General features: G+C 39.6%; 2 protein-coding genes across 16 annotated transcripts in view; both read right to left on the bottom strand.

Moving 5' to 3' along the window:
- inaE (inactivation no afterpotential E) overlaps nucleotides 1–13929 on the bottom strand; it is a 45978-nt gene extending 32049 nt beyond the window's left edge. For 8 of the 14 annotated variants that reach the window (XM_046623146.2, XM_046623147.2, XM_046623136.2 and 5 more), the window contains exons 1-2: nucleotides 13135–13929; nucleotides 11183–12025 (exon numbers count right to left, since the gene is read on the bottom strand). In XM_046623146.2, coding sequence (XP_046479102.1) covers nucleotides 11183–11277 — 95 coding nt within the window. In that variant the 5' untranslated portion in view covers nucleotides 11278–12025; nucleotides 13135–13929. Of the gene's footprint in view, nucleotides 1–8288; nucleotides 8540–11182; nucleotides 12026–13134 lie in introns of those variants that run through there. The other 6 variants (XM_046623141.2, XM_046623138.2, XM_046623139.2 and 3 more) reach the window with 6 other exon arrangements.
- Nucleotides 13930–16752: 2823 nt separating this feature from the next.
- On the bottom strand, nucleotides 16753–19617 carry Gmer (GDP-L-fucose synthase-like protein). 2 transcript variants are annotated; one of them, XM_046621638.1, is made up of 7 exons: nucleotides 19477–19617; nucleotides 19058–19194; nucleotides 18621–18735; nucleotides 18412–18540; nucleotides 17941–18154; nucleotides 17707–17844; nucleotides 16753–17539 (listed from the first exon to the last, which is right to left on the bottom strand). In XM_046621638.1, the coding sequence occupies exons 2-7, from the start codon at nucleotides 19192–19194 to the stop codon at nucleotides 17304–17306; spliced, it is 969 nt and encodes a 322-aa protein (XP_046477594.1). In that variant the 5' UTR covers nucleotides 19477–19617; the 3' UTR covers nucleotides 16753–17303. The 2 variants fall into 2 exon arrangements, with proteins under 2 accessions (XP_046477594.1, XP_046477595.1); XM_046621639.1 differs by lacking the exon at nucleotides 19477–19617 and adding an exon at nucleotides 19309–19470.
- Between the last annotated feature and the right edge of the window lie 365 nt (nucleotides 19618–19982).

Below are 19982 nucleotides of genomic sequence, written 5' to 3'. Positions count from 1 at the left end.
GTTGAAGGTGATTCCCTCTAACGGATCATCCCGCTCTCGGCATTGACGCACATGTACGTACGGGGAGGAAACGACGAGCATCGGTTTAATGCGTGGAATTCCGCATAGGAAAAGGCGTGTTGTTATAGGGTCGTAACTGCACTGTACAACCTCAAGCTCTTAACGACCTTAAATGTTGGTATTCTGTAGTACCGCCAGGGAGCTTTCAAACTTTGACAAGATTTACTGAGACCAATAAATTACAATTTAACGACTGATATATTTTACACGATTAAGCACGTTTCGCTCTCCCGCTGATAAAAAGCTCGCTGCGAGGAACCCCAAGTATAATATAATGTACCCGAACCCCGGAGATGACGACGATGACGATGACAAAGATGACGATGATGATGGCGAAGAAACGACGGTGAAGTTTTACGCGCTGTATTTCAGGTGCTGGGCCGAAAAATCATTGAAGAAGTGAAATGCAGTTGCATAATTCTCAACTGAAATATATATAAAGCATCGTTCAATTATTCATTTACGAACGTTGCGTGACCATGCATTCGACAAAAACGTATATTATGAATTCAGATGCAGATATTCCAGAAACTGTTATGCTCGGTTGTTAATTACTGCGAATTCGAGGTAACAATTATTCATCAATACAGCATGAGTAACTTTAATGCACGAATAAACGTTCGTTTATACGTTAAACTTTAAACGACAGTTGATTAAAGCGAGGTTTGCTACGAGTTTAATTAGCTTATCCTCACGCCCGTATTTGCCCGAGCTCAAACAATGGCGCATTGCAAAACGTGAGCTTGCATATTATTTGCTCCCTTCTGCACACACGAGCGTTGGGTAAATGATTAATTATATGTCGTATAATTACATGCACCCTCAGATCTCTAAGCACCATGTGATTGTTCTTTCTTTTTCACACAAGAATTCTGTTTCTCTTGCATTGGGTACATCGTACACGTAAAGCACTGCGGATTGGATTTTCAACACACGAGAAGAGAAGTTGCAATAAGCACTCTTAGCGATTCGTATAGTAAGATGGATTTTTTGAACGTCTTTCAGCGTCAATTTTACATAATTGTCGAGTGTTTGATTTTCGTGAATATTCAATAGTATATTATATACTTGTTAATTGAAAGATAAGAAAATTGATGAAATCTAGTTTGTTTACATTTGATAAAGCTGAAGAGAGAATGTACAAGAGTGTGATTTAACAATCAACTTGATTGCGATGACATAAGCCGATACGAGGTCATCGCATGCAATTGAATATTTTAACGCTCCACTGATATTGTACACTCTTACTTCTTGGAGTGTTTTGAAGAATTATACGCCATAATAACGTAATTTTGTACAGTGAAGCTACGAATCGGCTGACCACCAATCATCCGGATTGGAGTCATTCCGTGCAATAGCAACGTTACCACCACACCGCAAGCTGTGTAGGTGTATTTTTTTTCCCTAGTAATCAATCGAGGTGAATGACGCGGGTACCAGAAACGTATAATTCAACATTTCGCTTGAGCTGCAGCGGTCGGAACAATAAATGACGAACTATGAGAAGCTGTTTTGCAAAGGTTAATTGCGCAAGTGCGGTATATTATGCATTATGTTTAGCTATGAGCTCACAGTCACATCGAGATGTGCACGTTATGTTACGTATCCACGCTGCGCGTATCGAGAGAGAAAGGCTCGTGTTCTGCGTGGTGTTGTTTTTACGAAGAGGTGAAAAGAAAAAGTTCAAATTAGAAAGAAAAACAAAAAAATATACGAGGAAAGAATGAAGAAATTTGTATATGATGTTATAATGCGTTCAAAGTTTGCGGGAATCTGCGAAGCTGCCAAGATGTTTCCGCGGGTATTTACGACCCGGGCTTCTCTTACACGCGAGGCAAAATACACGTACCTACACCTAAAGCGAGTTGGCATAATATTATAATGGTGAAAATGAGATACCACTACCAGTCTATTCGCTCGCGCGCGTTTGCATAGTTTATTTTCAAACGTACTCTAGACGCCCACTATTATAATTTATGAGGCGCTTCAAGTCTCCCTTTCATATACATACCTGTATACAATACAGGCAAATGTAACAGTACAGAGTTGCGCAGAGTATAACATGTTATTACTCCAAACATGAAGCAAAATTCATCAGCATTAATTCATTATCTCTAACGCTGTTGAGAGCTGAAAGCGCTGATCAACTTGCCACCGAGACGGTTAATTGAACGATCGTTGAGCTGATTTTATCTCCTTGTGGAAATTAATAATTATTACTTCGTTCCGCTTTTAGCGTTATCGATATTGCATTGTCATCTTCTATTCTTTATCTTGGACAGGGTTTTTTCGCGCACAAGGAAAACCTGGGAAATCTCAGGGAATTTCTTGCAGCAGAGAAAACCCAGGGAAAAGTCTGAGAATTTGGAAAATGAAACTGGAATTCTCAGCCTGTCTAAATTAATTTACGCATCTTGCTGCAATCCGTTATCCATCCGTCTCGAATTGACGCGTACAGCACTTCAACTTCCTTGCATTCAGAAGTGGCGTACAACAATGATTTGACGTTTTAATTGAAATCGGGGCTGTTCTTCCGAAGAAGATAACTTTGTATCTACTGATTACTACAATCTGGAGTACTGAGGGTGTCGAATAAACTTCTACGACAAACTTGAGGACTTGAATAATAAAGCAGTGAGCGGCTAAAAAAGATGTATCGAAATAACGACCGCATCGGTTGAGGTAAAGCGTATACAAATTATTACATTGCTCGAATTTTTTCTGTTATAAACAGTCGAGGTAAAAAATATACCATTCGAAAAGTGAAACATACATCTAGGAGAGCAGACGCTGCTTTGTGATTATCGTTTGCGACCGAGAAGCCAATTGGTTTCATTCCGCACGTATCTGCGTATCATGCGCGTGACAGATTGACTGACTTTTATTTATGCGCGAGGAATATTTTTTTCCTTTGCTCGATCGACCACACGGCTGTACATAAGCATATACGTACAGAGCTTTTCCTTGCGTTTTTTGTTTTTTTTTTACTTCGTTTCACCGACGCGGAAAACCTGTCGCGCCATTTATCTCAAGCCGCGCGGTAAGGAAATCTTGTCGTAATTAAAATTTTCCGCGTTGTTTGATCCCAACTTTTCTTCCCACCTACAATTAGCGTTCCGTGAGAAAAACTCGTTGAACAAATTGATATTTCTATAATTTTCTATCCTTTGAATACCCGGGGGAATTTATGTATTTCTCTTGTCGTCCGAACGCTACGAGGTGATTTATTTTCTTTTCAGCAACGTCGGGTTCATTATTTTGGATTATACCGTACGAATCATCGCCTGCTGTACTTAAGTAACGTTTGTCTTTAAATTTTCTCCAATTAACCTAATTCAACTTAAATTTTTCTCTCTGCCGCAGATCCGAGAGCTTCGTAAGTAATCTAATCTGCGACTGCTGCAGGAACCGCAGGCAGTCCTCCCTGTAAACTGGTGCGCAGGGATCTGGAGGAAGCAATCTGGGACTCCTCATTCTTCCTCGTACTCTGCCTTTTCTCATTGCTCCGGAACACGTATAGAGCCCGCCTTGCGAATGAAACGCGTTTCTTTTTATCTCACCTCTTGTGCAATATAATTTTTATTTTTTTTTTTTTTCCATTTGTGACTCTTCCGATCTACCATTACAAACGATCCACTACGACCAAAATTTATACTATCCTTCACATCGTATTTACAATCTAATTAAGTTCCTTTCGTTTTCGTTTAACCGTTCTTGCTCAACAATACCCATTTTTATTATATACGGTGGTGGTTTAGTAACCTTGATAGAAAGTACGCGGTTTGTCGACTTTTTAGACTGTGGTGTTGTCGGGAGGTTAGTAAACGGATGACGCCAAAGATTGCGGTTATTAGTGATATGGTATTGATAAACTGTTTATTATGAGAGAAATCGAGTTATAAGAATTGAATGGTATAATAGAAATGCGAAGGCAGGGAAAAGGACGAAGCTAGTTAGTAGATGCGTATGCGCAAAGAGCACGGCGAAGACTGGTCACAGATGAGTAAAAAGTAGGGAAATTCCCGGCGCGGTTAAGCCCTTGGCTCTCGGCTAGCGAGGCGAGGCCTGGACACTCGAAAGTTAACTGTAAGGAACAATAGTTGCAAATAGACATAAATGGAGAAAAGGAAATATTGCGAAAGATTCTTCGCCGGCTTGCTGGTGGATGTCCGCCACATAGACGATTACACTCCGAGCTTCTGACCGCAGTCTACGTAACTAACTCTACTTCTCGTCTTTCGCAAGTTAATCCTCAGAGAAAGCTTTTCTTCAAGTCTTAAACCGCATCAGCGGGTAAGTAAAAGTTTGTCAGAGCTTTTCGTTTAACTTTAATTTCATTATTTGCTACGTCGCAGCTGCTGGCTGAACTTTGAAATCGTGCAAACAATTCTGCCAGCAAAAGTCTAAAATATGGCATACGTGACGTTTCGCAGAAGAGTGAAACAATATATACTGTCTCATACGAATATATCACGTCGGAAAAGGTGAGGCAGCCAAATGTCATGAAAGCCTAATCAGTAATTTGCAAGTCCAACGGCAAGACTTGGTGAATCATTTTGGAAAATAACAGCAGGTACACGTTATACTCACTCGCGCCGATCGATAAAAGATTTGAGTGAAAGGCGATAACAGCCAAAAGAAAAGGGAAGGGAGATCTTGTCATAATTGCATGGGAAACGAATTGCGAGCAGTCAAACAATAAGTATCCGCATCAAGTATGCAAATATAAAAAATGATAATGAACAGAGCGATCGGTCGCATACCGTTAGTCAACTAGCGTAAGCTCACTGTACACGGTACAGATATTTATAGATCTCACATCTATGCGAGATAATTACATACAGTGATTTAATCGGAACGGCGCTTACGGAGATTAGCTACTTCAGATACATATTTCCTTCTGGCACTTGAAAACCTTGATTAAATTCAGAGAGCCAGTGAGTCATAGAAGATGCATATGCATCTTCAAGTTCTAATTACGGATGCACCATCGTTAAGGGGCTCGAAACGAGGTGCGAAACGAAACATGTTTTACAAACCATCCGCGCGACCGATACGCTGGTGTGTAACCTGACTTCTCTCGAGTCATCGCGACTCTGCAACTACGTCCAATTACGTGTCGGTTAATCAGACAAGAGTCGTGACCAACTGTCTCGGAACTTTTGGCAGACACGCGCACGTGAGTCCGTTTCTAGATAAGGAAAGCTTCTAGTCGTAACGTTGACGTGGGAATTGGACAAGTGGGTAAGCGTAACGTACCGCAAACTACAGAATTCAGGGGCTGCATGTCAAACACCTCTGGCGTTGCGATTCCTAACCCAGTAGGTAACGAAACAAAACCTTCAGACACTCCGAAGGAAATTCTCTGGCTGTTTCACGCCTGACGACATGCCACATTATACGTATACTGCACCGGCTGCGCAATGTTTCAAGAGGATGTATCAAAGCCGCAGGTGCGGACACCCTCTTGTAGAATTTAAGACAAAATTTGTCAGGTGAGATACTTTCGCTCGACACGATAAACCTCACTTTCGATTCTACTTATTCGTTCATCTTACACTCTGCGCTGATTAAAAAATTCATCGTATCAACGGAAAATTGTATGAAAAATTACAGAATCACTCGAACTTGCCTAAGATTATGGAATCGCTGGTACATTTAAAACGCAAGTGAATAACAATAATTTGGCAAAACAGCTTCGATACAATTAAATCATTTTTCTTCCGATCCTCAAGTTCGCCGTTTCTTTCGAGTCTATCGCGTACTGTGTAAAATGAAAAAATTCTCGAAGCTCGATCACACGAGGAATTATAGTTCTAATTAGTCGTATAATACATCAGGGATCCAAAAAAGCAACACGCAACGACGGGAAAAAGGTCGCGGGTTATATTCGTGTCGCACGATTTTGTTGTGTCATTTTTCCATTCACTCCGCGTCTTCTACCTGCACCGTATCTATGTATTTTCAAAGGTCATTCGAGCGTGCGATTTACTCGCGTGTGCTTTCATGGGGCACATGGTAATATACCCAAGCGAATAAGTGTGTAGCGATGAAATGGCTCAGCCTGTAAAATACAATGTGGCCTATCCAAGTCTTAGCCCTGGCATTATCTTACCCAGCGAGGGTATAACCTCCTCCATTCCGCAAGCTCTACTTCCATATGCTTCAACAATTCAACTGAACAATGCGATATTGAATATTCAAAAGAACCAGCGAAAACTGGATATTCCGTATACAGCCCGTGTGTGTTTAAAGGAGGAAATAGGGTTAGGAATACGTTTTTTTTTTTTTTTTTTTTACTGATTTTCATGAATTTTATCTGGCGAGAAAGGAATGTATGTAATTTATTGAAACTTTGAGAAGATTTTATACATGTATTAAAATAAATATCGTCATTTGTTTGAAGTGTTTCCTCGGAAAATATGGAAGATATCAGCTACCACGCATCGGAGCTCAACATCAGACTGTGTACGTTGTGGAGGCCACAGTTTTCATCTGAAATCAATAGGGTTTCAAGGACACGTGACTTTCTTCCATATGAACCTAAATCCGGAGTAATATCGTTGTTTAAAGAATTTTTTTATCGCGAAAAAGGTTTTAAGAAAATGGCATAAAATTATGCTCTTTTGCTTAAATGTCTCTCAAAAATGCAATTTACAATTTTTTTGACGGAGGGTCGATTCATATTGAAGAAAGTTATGTCCTTAAAGTAAATTTGAAACCCTATTGTTTTCAGATGAAAACTGTGGCCTTGAAAATGTACACAGAGAATGTGAGTTTCGATGGGTGGCAGCTGATATCTTCCATATTTTCCGAAGAAATACTTCAAAAAAAATTACGACATTTATTTTAATACACAATGTATGCAAAATTTTCTCAAAGTTTCAATAAATTATATACATTCCTTTTTTGCTAAATAAAATTCATGAAGATCGCTGAAAAAAAAACAAAACGTAGTCGTAAGTCTATTCCCCCGTTAACTCGAACAGAATCAATTTTACGATTACGAGATTACCGTACCTACAAACGCCTATATCACTAAATTTTTCACCTTTAACATCTGTCGTGAGTGCATGAATATTGTACGAATTTGCGCCGGTAAAAATGTATACAGCAACAGTAATCGTTGTTTGCTGAAACTTTCTAGCGGCTCACAGGAATTCTACAAATTAGTTTCCAGGTCGACAAAGATTCAAGGCGAGCAAACATCGCGGGACGGTTGAGCCACCGTATATGTTCGAAGTTAATTGAGTCGATAGCATGGACTATTTGATGCTTTATCAACCGGACGTTCAAGGGAAATTGAAGAGATGAACGAAACTGGCTGCTACTAAATCTTCTGACCCTACATTCGTTAATCGGAAAATCCATAACACTGTTTAGTGTACCAAGATGTATTCTGGACGAGATGGACGGGCAACACGCATACGCGCGTATATATCTCTTCTAATTCCCACATTTATTCCTCTGCCTCGGTTGGATACAATGTCCGACCACTTCGCTCGATTTTATGTCCAAATGCGGTGGATTTCGGGTTGAGCAATTCGTCGAATACACGGATCTTTCGGGAGTGTCAGTTTTTGGGAAAAAGTTAAACCTCGCGTTTCATTCTCACGAAACGTTATAACTAAAAATCTGACGTATTCGCAAGGATAAGAGAAACGTGGACGTTTTTCTAAACATCAGCAAAAAAAAGAAACTTCTGGAAGTGAACCTTTGGGAAAGATTTTTCCCAAAAACAGAGACGACTTCAATCCTGTAAATATTAATGGCCGGAAAGTTATTTCATACACGATATCGGAGCTGTTTGACTAGACGAGTATAATGTATGAATTATGCATCATGCTGAATGATTTTGATATATAACGGCGAACAAAGACGTAACAGAGACGTAACTGATTGTGATTCTATGTAACATTATAAGACAAATGTGCCTGCAGGCTCGCATTTAAGACAATCTAATTCCAACGGTGAAACTCAACACACGTAACGCGTATTTGAAAAAAGTCTCCTGTTTACAAATGTCCCCTAGATCGATTCAATCTTCGAGTAATTCTGGAGTGAAATCATCTCCGGAAGCAATCATACCGGTAGGTAAATCTGTACACAAAATTTAAATGACAAGCTGAAATCCGCGCGGGAGCAAATGAAGTGTACGGATAAACGTATAAGTGGAATCGATTCGGACAGAACGATGCATCGTTACAGGGTATCAATTTATCACTCACATGAGAAGATGAATACCGGCCAGATTAAATCCAGGAATCCAGAGATCGTCGCTACCGATTCTCCATCTCCTTCCGAAAGCGATTAAACTGGGCATTTCGTATATGTGAAAATGTGATTAGTTTACTCGACGAATTGATTTAATTAGCCAAAAGTCAGAGCTCCGGTAGCAGAGAGTATCAACTCGCCGATGACAACAAGACTGAAGTACCACGCGGTCGGACCACGTCTACTGTGAAACGTTCGTTCGAGTGACGACTGCTGCGATAAAGACCTCCAATACGAACGACCGAAGCGAGATACAGACGCCTCCTCCCCACACTCACGAATTATGCTGCAGCTGAACAGCGAAGTGCTTACGTATACCGGAAAAAGATACATCTGCTAATGAGTGATTTCGAGCTGAATTTTTCCGTGCCGATAAGCAGCGTCAGCTGCTCTCATTGTCAGCAGCGAGGGATACTTAACGTGCGGATGATGAAGCGCTGCAGATACGAATTTGAAGAAACGCCGGATCCCGGGACGTCTGGAAAATTTGATGCTTGAAAGGGGCTCTGAGAAGGCTCGAGACGTGCATGAAACTAGAGATCATGGAGGCGGTCGGGCGAGCCGTTAATCTGGTGGCACTGACCTTCCACTCCGAAAACGGCATGTGCTGGAGCGTGCTGAGAGGTCGGTACGTATGTACGTTGAGTCTTGTTTTAAATAAAACCCGGGTTCTGGCTTGGCCGAAGAAGTTCGGATATCGAGGGAGTCGAACTGCACAGCTTCCAGCTTGGGAAGTTTCGACGATGGTGTTCCTTCGGACGCGTCGTGATGAAACTGACAACGAGCAGAAAAATCTATCGCGAGATGGAGAATCGAGACGTGAGAAAAGGATCGGCAAATGATCGTGAGAGTGCATCCGACAATCGAACGACTGGCTCAACCTTCGACCGGCGATGTATAAACACAGTGATTCGTAAAATGGCCGGACGTTTAACGACTATTCTCGTGTACTGCACCAATTTTACATGTTTACACGGTAGTTTTACGTAGCCCGAACGGTATTTACTTGTCGATGCTACCTGCACAAACATCCTCTGCTTACTCAGGAGTGTCGCCAGCTGTTCTACCGCCGTGTGTGTTATTTTCAAACACCGTGGCGAGCTCCAAAAATCTGGTTACAAACGCGTTTGAGTTACAGTCAAATCTGAGATTTTTCTTATACTTTTCTCCAATCTGCGAATCTGCCAAACCTCATGATCAAGCCTTTTATTCGACACATCAAGAGACGGCAGAATATTACGTACCATAGGCGTTTATCAAGCAGGTGCCTCGGTTGGGTATATCGTGTCACGGATGAAGATGTGTACGTGTATTGATAAGCGTTGATCGCACACCGCTGGCATCGATCTGTGGAGGGTAAAAATACTAGCGGCACGGAATGAGACCTTAACAAAACTGCAGGGCGACATGACTTGGTCGGGAAGATTTTCCGAATACGGAATAACATTTTCTTCTTTCGATAATGAAATGACCTTCGTTTTGTCAGTCAATTCCAATTACTCAAGACCAATTGGTATAAGCAGCTCCAATTTTTTCCCCATGGGTTTACTCAGTTTTTAACTTCAAATTATTCATTTCGTGTTGATAATTGCAATATGTCGTTTTTTGCTGTCGCTATGAAGGCTGCTCTTCGGTAACGCAATAAATTCTATCGGGCTATCGTTAAACTTGACCAGTAACCAATTTTCCTGTCATAAATAACAGCATGCCTTTATTGTGTTTACCGGAATTTTCATATCTGTAAAATAATTCTTCCCATTTTCCGTCGACGCGATACACGAAAGGCGTGACGGATGTGCGAAAGTTGGATGATCGCGAAGAATAGTGAAAATATGATAATTTCTCACAGTATTTTGTACGAGTGCATAGTATTCGATAATGCGCACGCTACGAATTCTCGCCCGCTTTAAACGAACGCTGCATTTCTTTTAGATTTGGCAGAAAGTAAGAGCACTATACGGCCGCAAAGCTTTGGCTGAGTGAAAAGCGGGTAAAGGAAAAAGGGAAAACATTCATTTGAGTCGGGATAAAGTGCTGTGGAGTGTGTGCGCCTTCACAAAACCGCGACCGATGCGGAAGTGGGTGGAAACTCTATCCTGCGAGATACTGTCTGACTCTTCGTCGGACAGAATGGAGATGACGAACGTTAAAAATAATTATCAAATAAATAACAACTCAACAGGAATGCCAATTGAATAATCGAGTGCAACCGTGCACGTACACAATTAAATAATTATTACAGATTCCGACAGGAGCACGTGAAAGGCTTGGAAAAAGAGGATGTGACCCTTATATCACGTAGTCGTAAGAACTTGAGTACAACATACCGATGCATGCACTGAGAGAAATTTTTAGTTCCGGTTACCGCTCAGTCCTTAACTATTTTCATTTTTTACCACAATCGACAAATATACTTCTAGGTACAAAATGAAAATTAGTTTTCCAGCTGTTACCGGAAAGTCTAGTATCCGTTACTATTCATTCTCATTACGATCATTGTTACTATATTTTCTTGTAACTGTTACGAAAATTTAATGCCTGTGCAACGATAAATTGATATTAAAGCCTTGTTTAGCTAAAACAAGTAGAGTAAACCTCACAAACTGATTTTGCGTTGCAATTACCAAAAAAGGATCCACAATAGTGCAAAATGGTTACGCGTACCTCGTTTCTCGTAATTCGAGCAATATTCAAACAGTTTGTTTAACGATACCTGTTTTACTGATTTTTTCTAGTTACTACGATTAAAACGAGTGTCAAAATGATAGTCGTTTTTACGCGGGAATCGAGCTAGCCGAGGAGTGTAAAGGGTATTACACGTACCTGTATCGAACACAATCGAACTTACCATATGAGATGCAGAACGAAGAGGAAGACGCCGGGAACGACCAGGTCGTCACTGCCGACGCTCCATCGGCGCCGGAACACCACGATACCTGGCATGATCCCAACCGATCTCCAATACTATGTTCTAACGACGCACTTCATTATTAACAGCTCGTTAAAGTCTGCCAAAATATGCACAAATCTTGAGCCAATTATTGATGTTGCCGAGCTATTCCGCAGCCCTTTGAGCCGCGTCGCTACTTCCATGTCTCTCATCTGTGTCTTTGCAGCAGCTTTACTCGATCCACTCGACTTTTATTAAACTCGTTTCACAGTTTCCATCTATCTTCGCTTGTGCGTATTATATTGTTACTTTATAATTTCACTCTTACGTAATTCAAAACACAGCTGTGTTTGCACGGCACTTTTCTCTCCTTACTTCGTACGTATAAGTGTAAGTATAAATATTCGTATTAGCTTTTTTTCACGAGATCCTCGCGAATCAAGAGTCCAGCGTGTACCACGAATAAATTCAGCTCACTTATTTGTGTGTACTATTGAGCGTTCATTCGGCGCAAATTGAGTCCGTGTAATGGTTTAAACAGGAAACTACTGACATATGCGAAAAACCCGATACGCGACATCGTCGCGGTTGTTGGAGTGAGATCATTTTACACATCGCGCAATGACGACCGAAAGCCTTTACCTACCGGTCAGCGTTATTTCAAACCACAAAACCTTTGACAAGAAATCCGGAACGAATTGCTGAGGAATAAACGTATCGAATAAAGCGTTTGTTGATCTTCATTAATCGGTTGAAATTCGTTTACTTCGACTCCGCCACCATAAGGAACGTGCATCAAATCTGCAGCATTTTAACAATTGTTGCTTTATTTATCACAGGTGTAAGATAATCTGTTGTACCCGCCGAAACTTTCATTATTTAGTAATGCAAATAGTGAGTAACTATAGAACGAGTATAAATTATATCTTGCACTTGGAGACGACAAAAAATTTTCAATGACAAAACTTTATCCACCCGCTAATGTAACACCGAATTAACTATGCAGATTGTACTGCCAGTATAATTATATGTAAATTGGAAATTACTACCAGCACCAGATAATTTAGTTAAATAGAAATCGAATGAGCATCAGGGTATATGAATACGGTGGAAGAAATACGTGAACCCGAAACAGAAGGTCTATCAGTGTGCTTGAAAGTCTACGTATCTAATTCAACGCAACAGGAAGCTACATTTACAATTCGAAACAGTCATGAAAGTTCATTAGATAATTAAAGTGTCTCGCGAATAAGGTTTCTCAATGTCTAGCTATATAAGCTTAACTTTGTTAGACGCATCGCGATGTTCAGAAATTGGGTTGAAATACTTTGTAGAAAGATTACACTTAATAGATTCAAGATACGTATAATATACCCGACACTATGTGTACTGCAGGGGTAAAGGAAACCAATCGAGAGGGCTTTGCTAATTACGAATTACTGTATTATCGCGATTTTGAATCTACGCGTGTACGAAACTCTTCGATATCAATTGAAGAAACTTTTCGACGCTACGATTCAACCGAGCAATTTATTTACTCTACGAACCAGAGCGAAATACTGGCGATCATGGATGCGGGCAGGTATATTATGAATCGATTTGATTCCGCGAAGGATGACTCGATAATGATCGTAGATATACACAGCTATAAGAATAGCCGAGTTTAGTTTGGCTGTAAAAACCGGGCTTAAGCTTATTTTTACTTTAACGCAACGCTAAGTGTGGCGGGCCACCGACGGGTAGAGGGTCACTTTTTTTCTTTTTTATCTTGGCTACCCACTTGCCGGATTTTCTCGGCAATGCTGCCAATGCAAAGCTTCGAACCGAGCTGGCTGCCTTCGACAGGCATGCCTCAGGTAGAATTTTACTCATCCTCCGAGGAGTGTATAATTGTAAACAGAAATACAAACGAGATCCGGTTTGGCCGGGAAATTCTTGCTCCGAAAGTCAAACTACTTGTCGACATTTAAAAATATTTTCGTTGATTTCTATTACTGGTTAAATACACAAGTAATTGTTAATCTATACGCTACAATGACAACTGGAGAGAAATTTTGACACCACTTATTACATCACGCACACACACATGGCACTCAATTTTGGATTATTGTAAATCTGCAACGGAATACCGAAGGCACACTTGTCACGTACAATATAATGTCGATCTCAGTGTACCGTAATAAATTGAAAAAGGATTGATTGCGAGTTATAGCGCGAGCTGTTCATTTCTCGATGGGTTTAAGGTACAGTTTGAACAAATCGTCGCGACAACCTGCAATGCACTTGCGGAATCAGCAATAGCACGTCATATATCGAAATACATTACAAGGCTAAGCCAGCGTAATTATTCGACAAGTACGTACAAATAACAGTGTGCATGCAGCGTATCGCCACGTCGTTATTGAATAATTATTCCAAACATCACGACCGACGTTACAGTGTGTAATAAAATTTAGCGATTAGTTTTTAAAAATGGTAAAAATTGAAAGTAATCAAGTTTACACGACGCAAGTAATAGTTGAAAGTTATCATCCCCCCGTCTCGTCACGGTCACTGCAGCCTCGCACTGTCATCCGCCTAACCGCCGCAAGCTCAAGAAATTTGTCAGAGGTTTAAATCTCTCGGTGCACCACGTGCCACGGCCATCTCCGTCGGGTCCGACGGATTGACGTCCGTCGAGGGCAGCTTCCTCGCGCACACTGCACAACCCTCGGCGTCCCGGCGCTTGCGTCGAATCACCCGGCGCCGAGCGCCGCAAACTGCGGAACCCCCTTCGCAACGCCTCCCCCGCCCTTCGACCCGCAGCCCTTCACGGAGCCGAGCCATATAGTCCGGTAGAAACGAACGTTAGGAATTACAATTTTTAGATGCTACAATTTCCTTTTTGTAATCATTGAGGTGAGAGAGAGGGAGGTCATGTGCAATCTAAATCCAAAATTTCGAACAGATTCTGCAGTAGCTTCGACCGCCATTTCGAATTTATCGTTTAAGTCGGAAAATATCGATCGCAGACAAAATATTGCTGGGATCAAAGTTGTGGAGAATTAAATTTCCTACGAATTTAGTTATTAGAATTTTTAGTCAATAGTGGAAAATGACCGAGTTATTTGACAAAAACAAATTCCCCCATAAATTCGAGATGCCGACCGAAGCTAGCGCAGAGTCTGCATGAAATTCTTGATTCAGACTACCAATGACCTTCCCCAACGAGTGAAAAATGAAAATGCTGGTATGTAATAGGTAATTGGATGTTCACGTGTTTTTTTTTTTTTTTTATTCGTACATTTCGACTGGGCTAATCGGCATCGCTAACGCTCGGTGTGAAATGCGAATTGAGAAACATTCAAGATGCCTGCGACGTGCCTCGAGGAATTCGCCCGGTCTCACCCTACGTCTTATGTCAATATTTAGGAGATGAGGTATTAGAGGTAAATGAATACCTCAAGTACCGGAGGGTGAGAAAAGGCAGAGATTACCTCAATAACAACAGAATGTAATATACATTATACTGCGTATACGCATGAATGTTATAAAACGAGAGACTTTTCATTCACCAAATCAGAGCTGATGTAGATACAGCTATATCATATAGGTATACTTTATCGGAGCATAAACGACGCGGCACGGTGGAACGGGGAGCATTAAGATTCACAAGTCGCGTGATTTACTGCCAAAGCCCTTGGTTTTATAGACTGATGAAGAAAATGGATTGTACCAAACGTGGTTTAGGCATTCTGAAACTCGCTTTAATTTTACGGATGACATTCAGTGACGACGGTGATTGTACGAGAATTGATAAGCTATCACGAGTTTTCAAACTAATTAATATACCGATTACAATCGTCAGGGTTTCTAAAGACGTTACTTTCTTCTTTTTTATTCTTTGATGAATAATTCCACAAAGGACGCGAGTTTTTGAGAATTTCTTGACGATTCGACAGAATGCAGAACATGATCTTCTAAAAGATTTCCACGTGTATTTCTTTTGCTCGCATGATTGAAATTTCTTTGTCGAAGAAATTGAAATCCTGACAATTGAAATCAGACCAGCATTGAACCGGATGCCAAGTGGTAATCTTTAATGTTTGTTAAAACTGTCATCGATTGATGGAGATCGATAAACTGCAATAAGTTTCAAAACACTTGGAATTCTCTTTACAACCGGTACACATTTAATGTTAAACGGAAAATTCTATGAAGTTCGTGCAATTTCGGCTCGACTGCTTATTACATATCTGTCGATCATGAAATAACAATTTCACAGTGTATATGTAAATAAAGGTAAAAACAATTTTCCGGAACAAGAAATATGAATATGTGTATCTAAAACGGTAGTACTCAGTTCTTGAAAATAGCCGACTACGTTGTAAAAGAATTCTATACTTTTTTCAACAAGATAAATTGTTATGTGTACGATATAAGCATCTATTCCTGTACTTCTTCAGTAACGCAAATTTTCTCAGTAATTTGTCGATAACGATATAAATGCTCGAATGCTTGATTACAATCGTTAATCCTACACGAAATGCATTCAAAACCAACGACTGAACAATTGATAATGAGAAATTAATTGGGCTAATAAATTAAATTAGCTGAGAACAGCTCGATTAATTTAAAGTGCCGGTTAAAGGTTGGACCGATTCAGTGAGTTCTCGAGCATCAAGAGAGTGTAGTGCGACTGATTATATTACACACGGTACTAACAAACGTTCCACACTAACGAGGCTGCAATATATCGTAAATCACGTTGATGTTTCTCATCGTCTTTAGCAAAAAACAGCATACATTTTTTGGAATTATATCGTTTCATTAGGTAGTACGCATTTTTGCTGGTAACTTGGCAAAGGTTTTGTTTTCTTTACCCAATACAAAATTCTTTTAGCGCAGTGCTGAAAAAATATAATTGTGAGTATAGAGAAAAAGGGAGAACGATGGAACGAAAAATTTTATCAACTGGCGAAGCTCTGCGGTTGATCATAAACGTCGTTCAAATCCATCAATTGATTCGATTCCACGAGTCGTAAGAATGGCGACACTTACGCGCAAGGATATAGAAAGTGAACTATAATTTTCAGCCACCTCCCAATCCCTAAGAAAAAACGTTTTACTGTCGCATGCGAAATTTAATTAAACGTCCTTCGTATTTCACTGCGGGAATAGGAGTGAGCCCTCTTTTTATACATTTGGGAAACGCGTATGGAAACCTGGGTAGGATTGCTACTAATACAAGTTTTACATTTTAACCTGATGAAGTTTTCTACTTTTAGCGTAGCCGAAAGCACTATAAAATAGACTTCAAGTTGATAGCGTACTTCGGAGTTCGCAACAAGTATTCGAAAGCTGACAGACTCATGATTTACTTATTGGCAGCTATTGATGCGGTTTCGTGTACCGTAAGAAAAAATCCAAAACATTACTGACTGGTCGACGATTTGAAATACATGTCCCGTAAAATTTTCTCAATACAAACTGCATTATAGATAACAAACTATAACGTTAAAAGTATGTTTTACGTTATATTCAAGTAATTTCACGCTGAGCATTATTTGAACTTTATTTTCATCCCAAAAATACAGATACCATATTATAATACAATTATTTATACATTTTTTTCAGTTTCAGTAAGTCAAAAAATATTAGAAATGTCAGTCTATCCCTGGTCTTAGAGTCCCAAATAATCGAACGAAATCTTGTATGGTTACGGTTAATCACGTTTTTACAGTCTCCAGTAACGCGAATCAGGTGCAGCGCAAATTCGTTGAAGCCCTTTCATGTCACCGTTAATTAGGTTTCAAGTAGTGGGTTGAAAATAAAATCTAACATGATAACGACTGCTGTAATAAATAGATTCTATGATTGCAACAAATTATAATGTATCAACATAACACGATGTAGTTGCTAAAATCATCTAGCTTTTCATATTTTTATGTTTTACTTTTACTAGAAAGATTATTGTCATATAGAAGACATTAGAAGGGTTTCAAAGCCTTACGAAATAAAATCGATTTTCGGAACTGCTGGTTCGCGGCACCATTTTTTACGCAATTATCGTGATGACAGTAGATCAAACACAAATTTCCTAATTTCTGGCCTGGTCATAATTATCTTGATACCATTCAACGGTCTTTTTAATAGCCTGATCAAAGGGAGTGAATTTAAAATCAGGTAAATAAGATCTCAACTTCGCGTTACTCGCTGTCTTTTTATATTGTCCGTCTGCAGCTGAAGTATCGTACACGATTTTTCCTTTAAAGTCGAATGCCTTTACCAAAGCTTCTGCTACTTCGGAAATTGTTACTTCTTGCGATTCGTCCACTGAAATTTCGAAAAAGTTAGCCTACAGAGTTCATTTATCTCGAACTGCTACTATACGTTGCATCGCAAGATGAACCCAGTTTTGATAAACACCGATTTGTGCAGCACAATTTTTCAAATCAAATAAGTTAAAAGTGTAAATTACAACGTCAGTATTTGGCACTTACCTGACAATATGATTGGCTCCACTGAGTCGTACTCCCTAAGGACCCAAATGAAAAGCTTCGCCAAATCTCTGCTGTAAATGAATTGTCGCAATGGCTTACCAGACCCCAAGACTGTGAAGACCTTATCCTCAGTGTTACCTGAAACAAAGAAGCAATAATTAGTTTGAACCACTTTAAAACAAGACTAGAAATACAGGAAATCCTAGTATTTTTCGTCAATATTATTATCGTCACCATCCGCAATTATATCATGAAGTTTCCTCATCAATCCAGGAACCACATGACTAGCACTTGGATGAAAATTATCGTGAGGTCCGAAAACATTGCAGGGAATCACACTGGTGTAAAGTCTACCATGTTGTTGAGCGTAACCCCTATTTGCTACATCAATTAGTCGCTTTGCATAGCTATAACCATAGTTAGATGGATGGGGAGGACCGTTATGAATCTGAAAATTATCATTACATTCAATTGACACTTCTTTCGGATTAAATTGATTTGATATCTGTGGTCGAGGCTTGAATATCCAAGATATTATTTACTCATGGACACTGGTCAACCAGCAATTACCAATCTCTAAGCGATATCAAGTAACTGATGATGATTTCAATCTGTTACTACTGACTGAACTCAATTTTACATCACCTTTATTTTCCACAATTCAATGAATAACGTTTGAGTAAAAACGTTACAATTTTTACTCACCATAGTTTCGTCAATGGGATAAGTTGTCTTATCTGGAAATATACATGTCGAAAGACAAGATACAACTTTGCTAACGTTATTCTCATGTGCAGTTTGTAACACATTGTCGTTCATGTGTAGATTTTTTCTCTGGAACAATAAAAATAGCTTTCGTCTTGATATCTCGAAAGAAATTCCGCAAAAAACTTTGTCGGTTTTATAATATTTACCAAAAAATCCAAATTGTGAGACATATTGTGGAATAAGCCTCCAACCATAGCTGCTAGATGTATTACATGAGTTGGTTTATACTTTTCAAATAAAGCCTCTGTACTTTGCTTGTTACTGGAAAATATTTAAAAATTTAGATGACAGGTACCGACTCAGTTCATTACATTGCTTTCGTTTTCTTTTGATATTTTTCTCATCAGTCTTTCAACGAGTATTTCAATATCCAAGAAAATAAATGAAAGGTTAAGCATGTTCTAATTTTATAATGTTCCTAAAAATATGGGAAAACATTATTGCAACCAGTTAGACCAATTTCATCAAAATAATGGAATATGGACAAATTCTGGAAGCGACAAGATGTACACAAACTAATAAATTACTCTCATCGTCTCCAGATTTCCTTTAATTCACAATCCGGAACGCGACATAAACTCACCATAGATCTGCGTCCTTAGAACCGATAAATATCCACTTCTCATCAGGTCTCAAATCTTCATCCACAATATCTCGAATGGCATTACCGACAAGTCCAGTTCCCCCTGTGACTAGAATAATTTTCTGACCTCCAGACATCTGGTAAGAAATTTTGTTACGTTTAGTCTTGATCAATTGATTGTAACATTAAAAAAGAGCACAATCGTGTCCACTGAACACTGAATTTACTCTTAACAATATTTTAAACATAACCTCTATTTCTAAAGACAGACTACAAGGTTGGGATGTCGGGTTTAATCCTGTACTAGTAGGTGAAGTGGTTCGGCTGCCTCTTCAGTAATACGGTACTTGTTACGATACCGAAACAGATTGAAGAGTTTTATCTGAACAATTATTCACGTCAGCACATATTTTATTTACCTTCCACGTACGTAGATCGCTTTGACAGGTGCCGACCGAAAGATTTGTATCTTCTTGCCACGTGACATCGCCACGGCGCGTGCTCTCGTCGCCTGCCAGCTGTCAACACAGCTGAGCACCATGTACAACGTGTTGCATATTCGCACAGTAGCAGGCGTTTCTACCCAACGATTATTAATATAGTTAGTAAATCTCCTGCGAATTTAATGTATAATTCCTTACCTGGCAAACATGTTGAAACGCTTTTAGTATCCGAACGTAGAATTGGAATCACAATCATTTGCAAAACGCGAATTCCAATCTCTCCGTAACGTGAATACGTATTTACGTGTCTGGTATCCATATGGCAACGAATTCAGCTTGGACCAGCTGGGCAAATAATAGTTATTCGTAGATTCGAGCGAGAGATTAAGCAACATTAGACATGTAAAAAAACTTACTCCAATATTATCTGAAAAGGATTTGCGCAATTTTTTTTTAACGTATATTGGAAATAACACCTTTTT

This window comes from Neodiprion pinetum, chromosome 4 (genome assembly GCF_021155775.2).
Source record: "Neodiprion pinetum isolate iyNeoPine1 chromosome 4, iyNeoPine1.2, whole genome shotgun sequence".
Classification (NCBI taxonomy): domain Eukaryota; kingdom Metazoa; phylum Arthropoda; class Insecta; order Hymenoptera; family Diprionidae; genus Neodiprion; species Neodiprion pinetum.
This window is presented reverse-complemented; position numbering and strand designations above follow the sequence as displayed.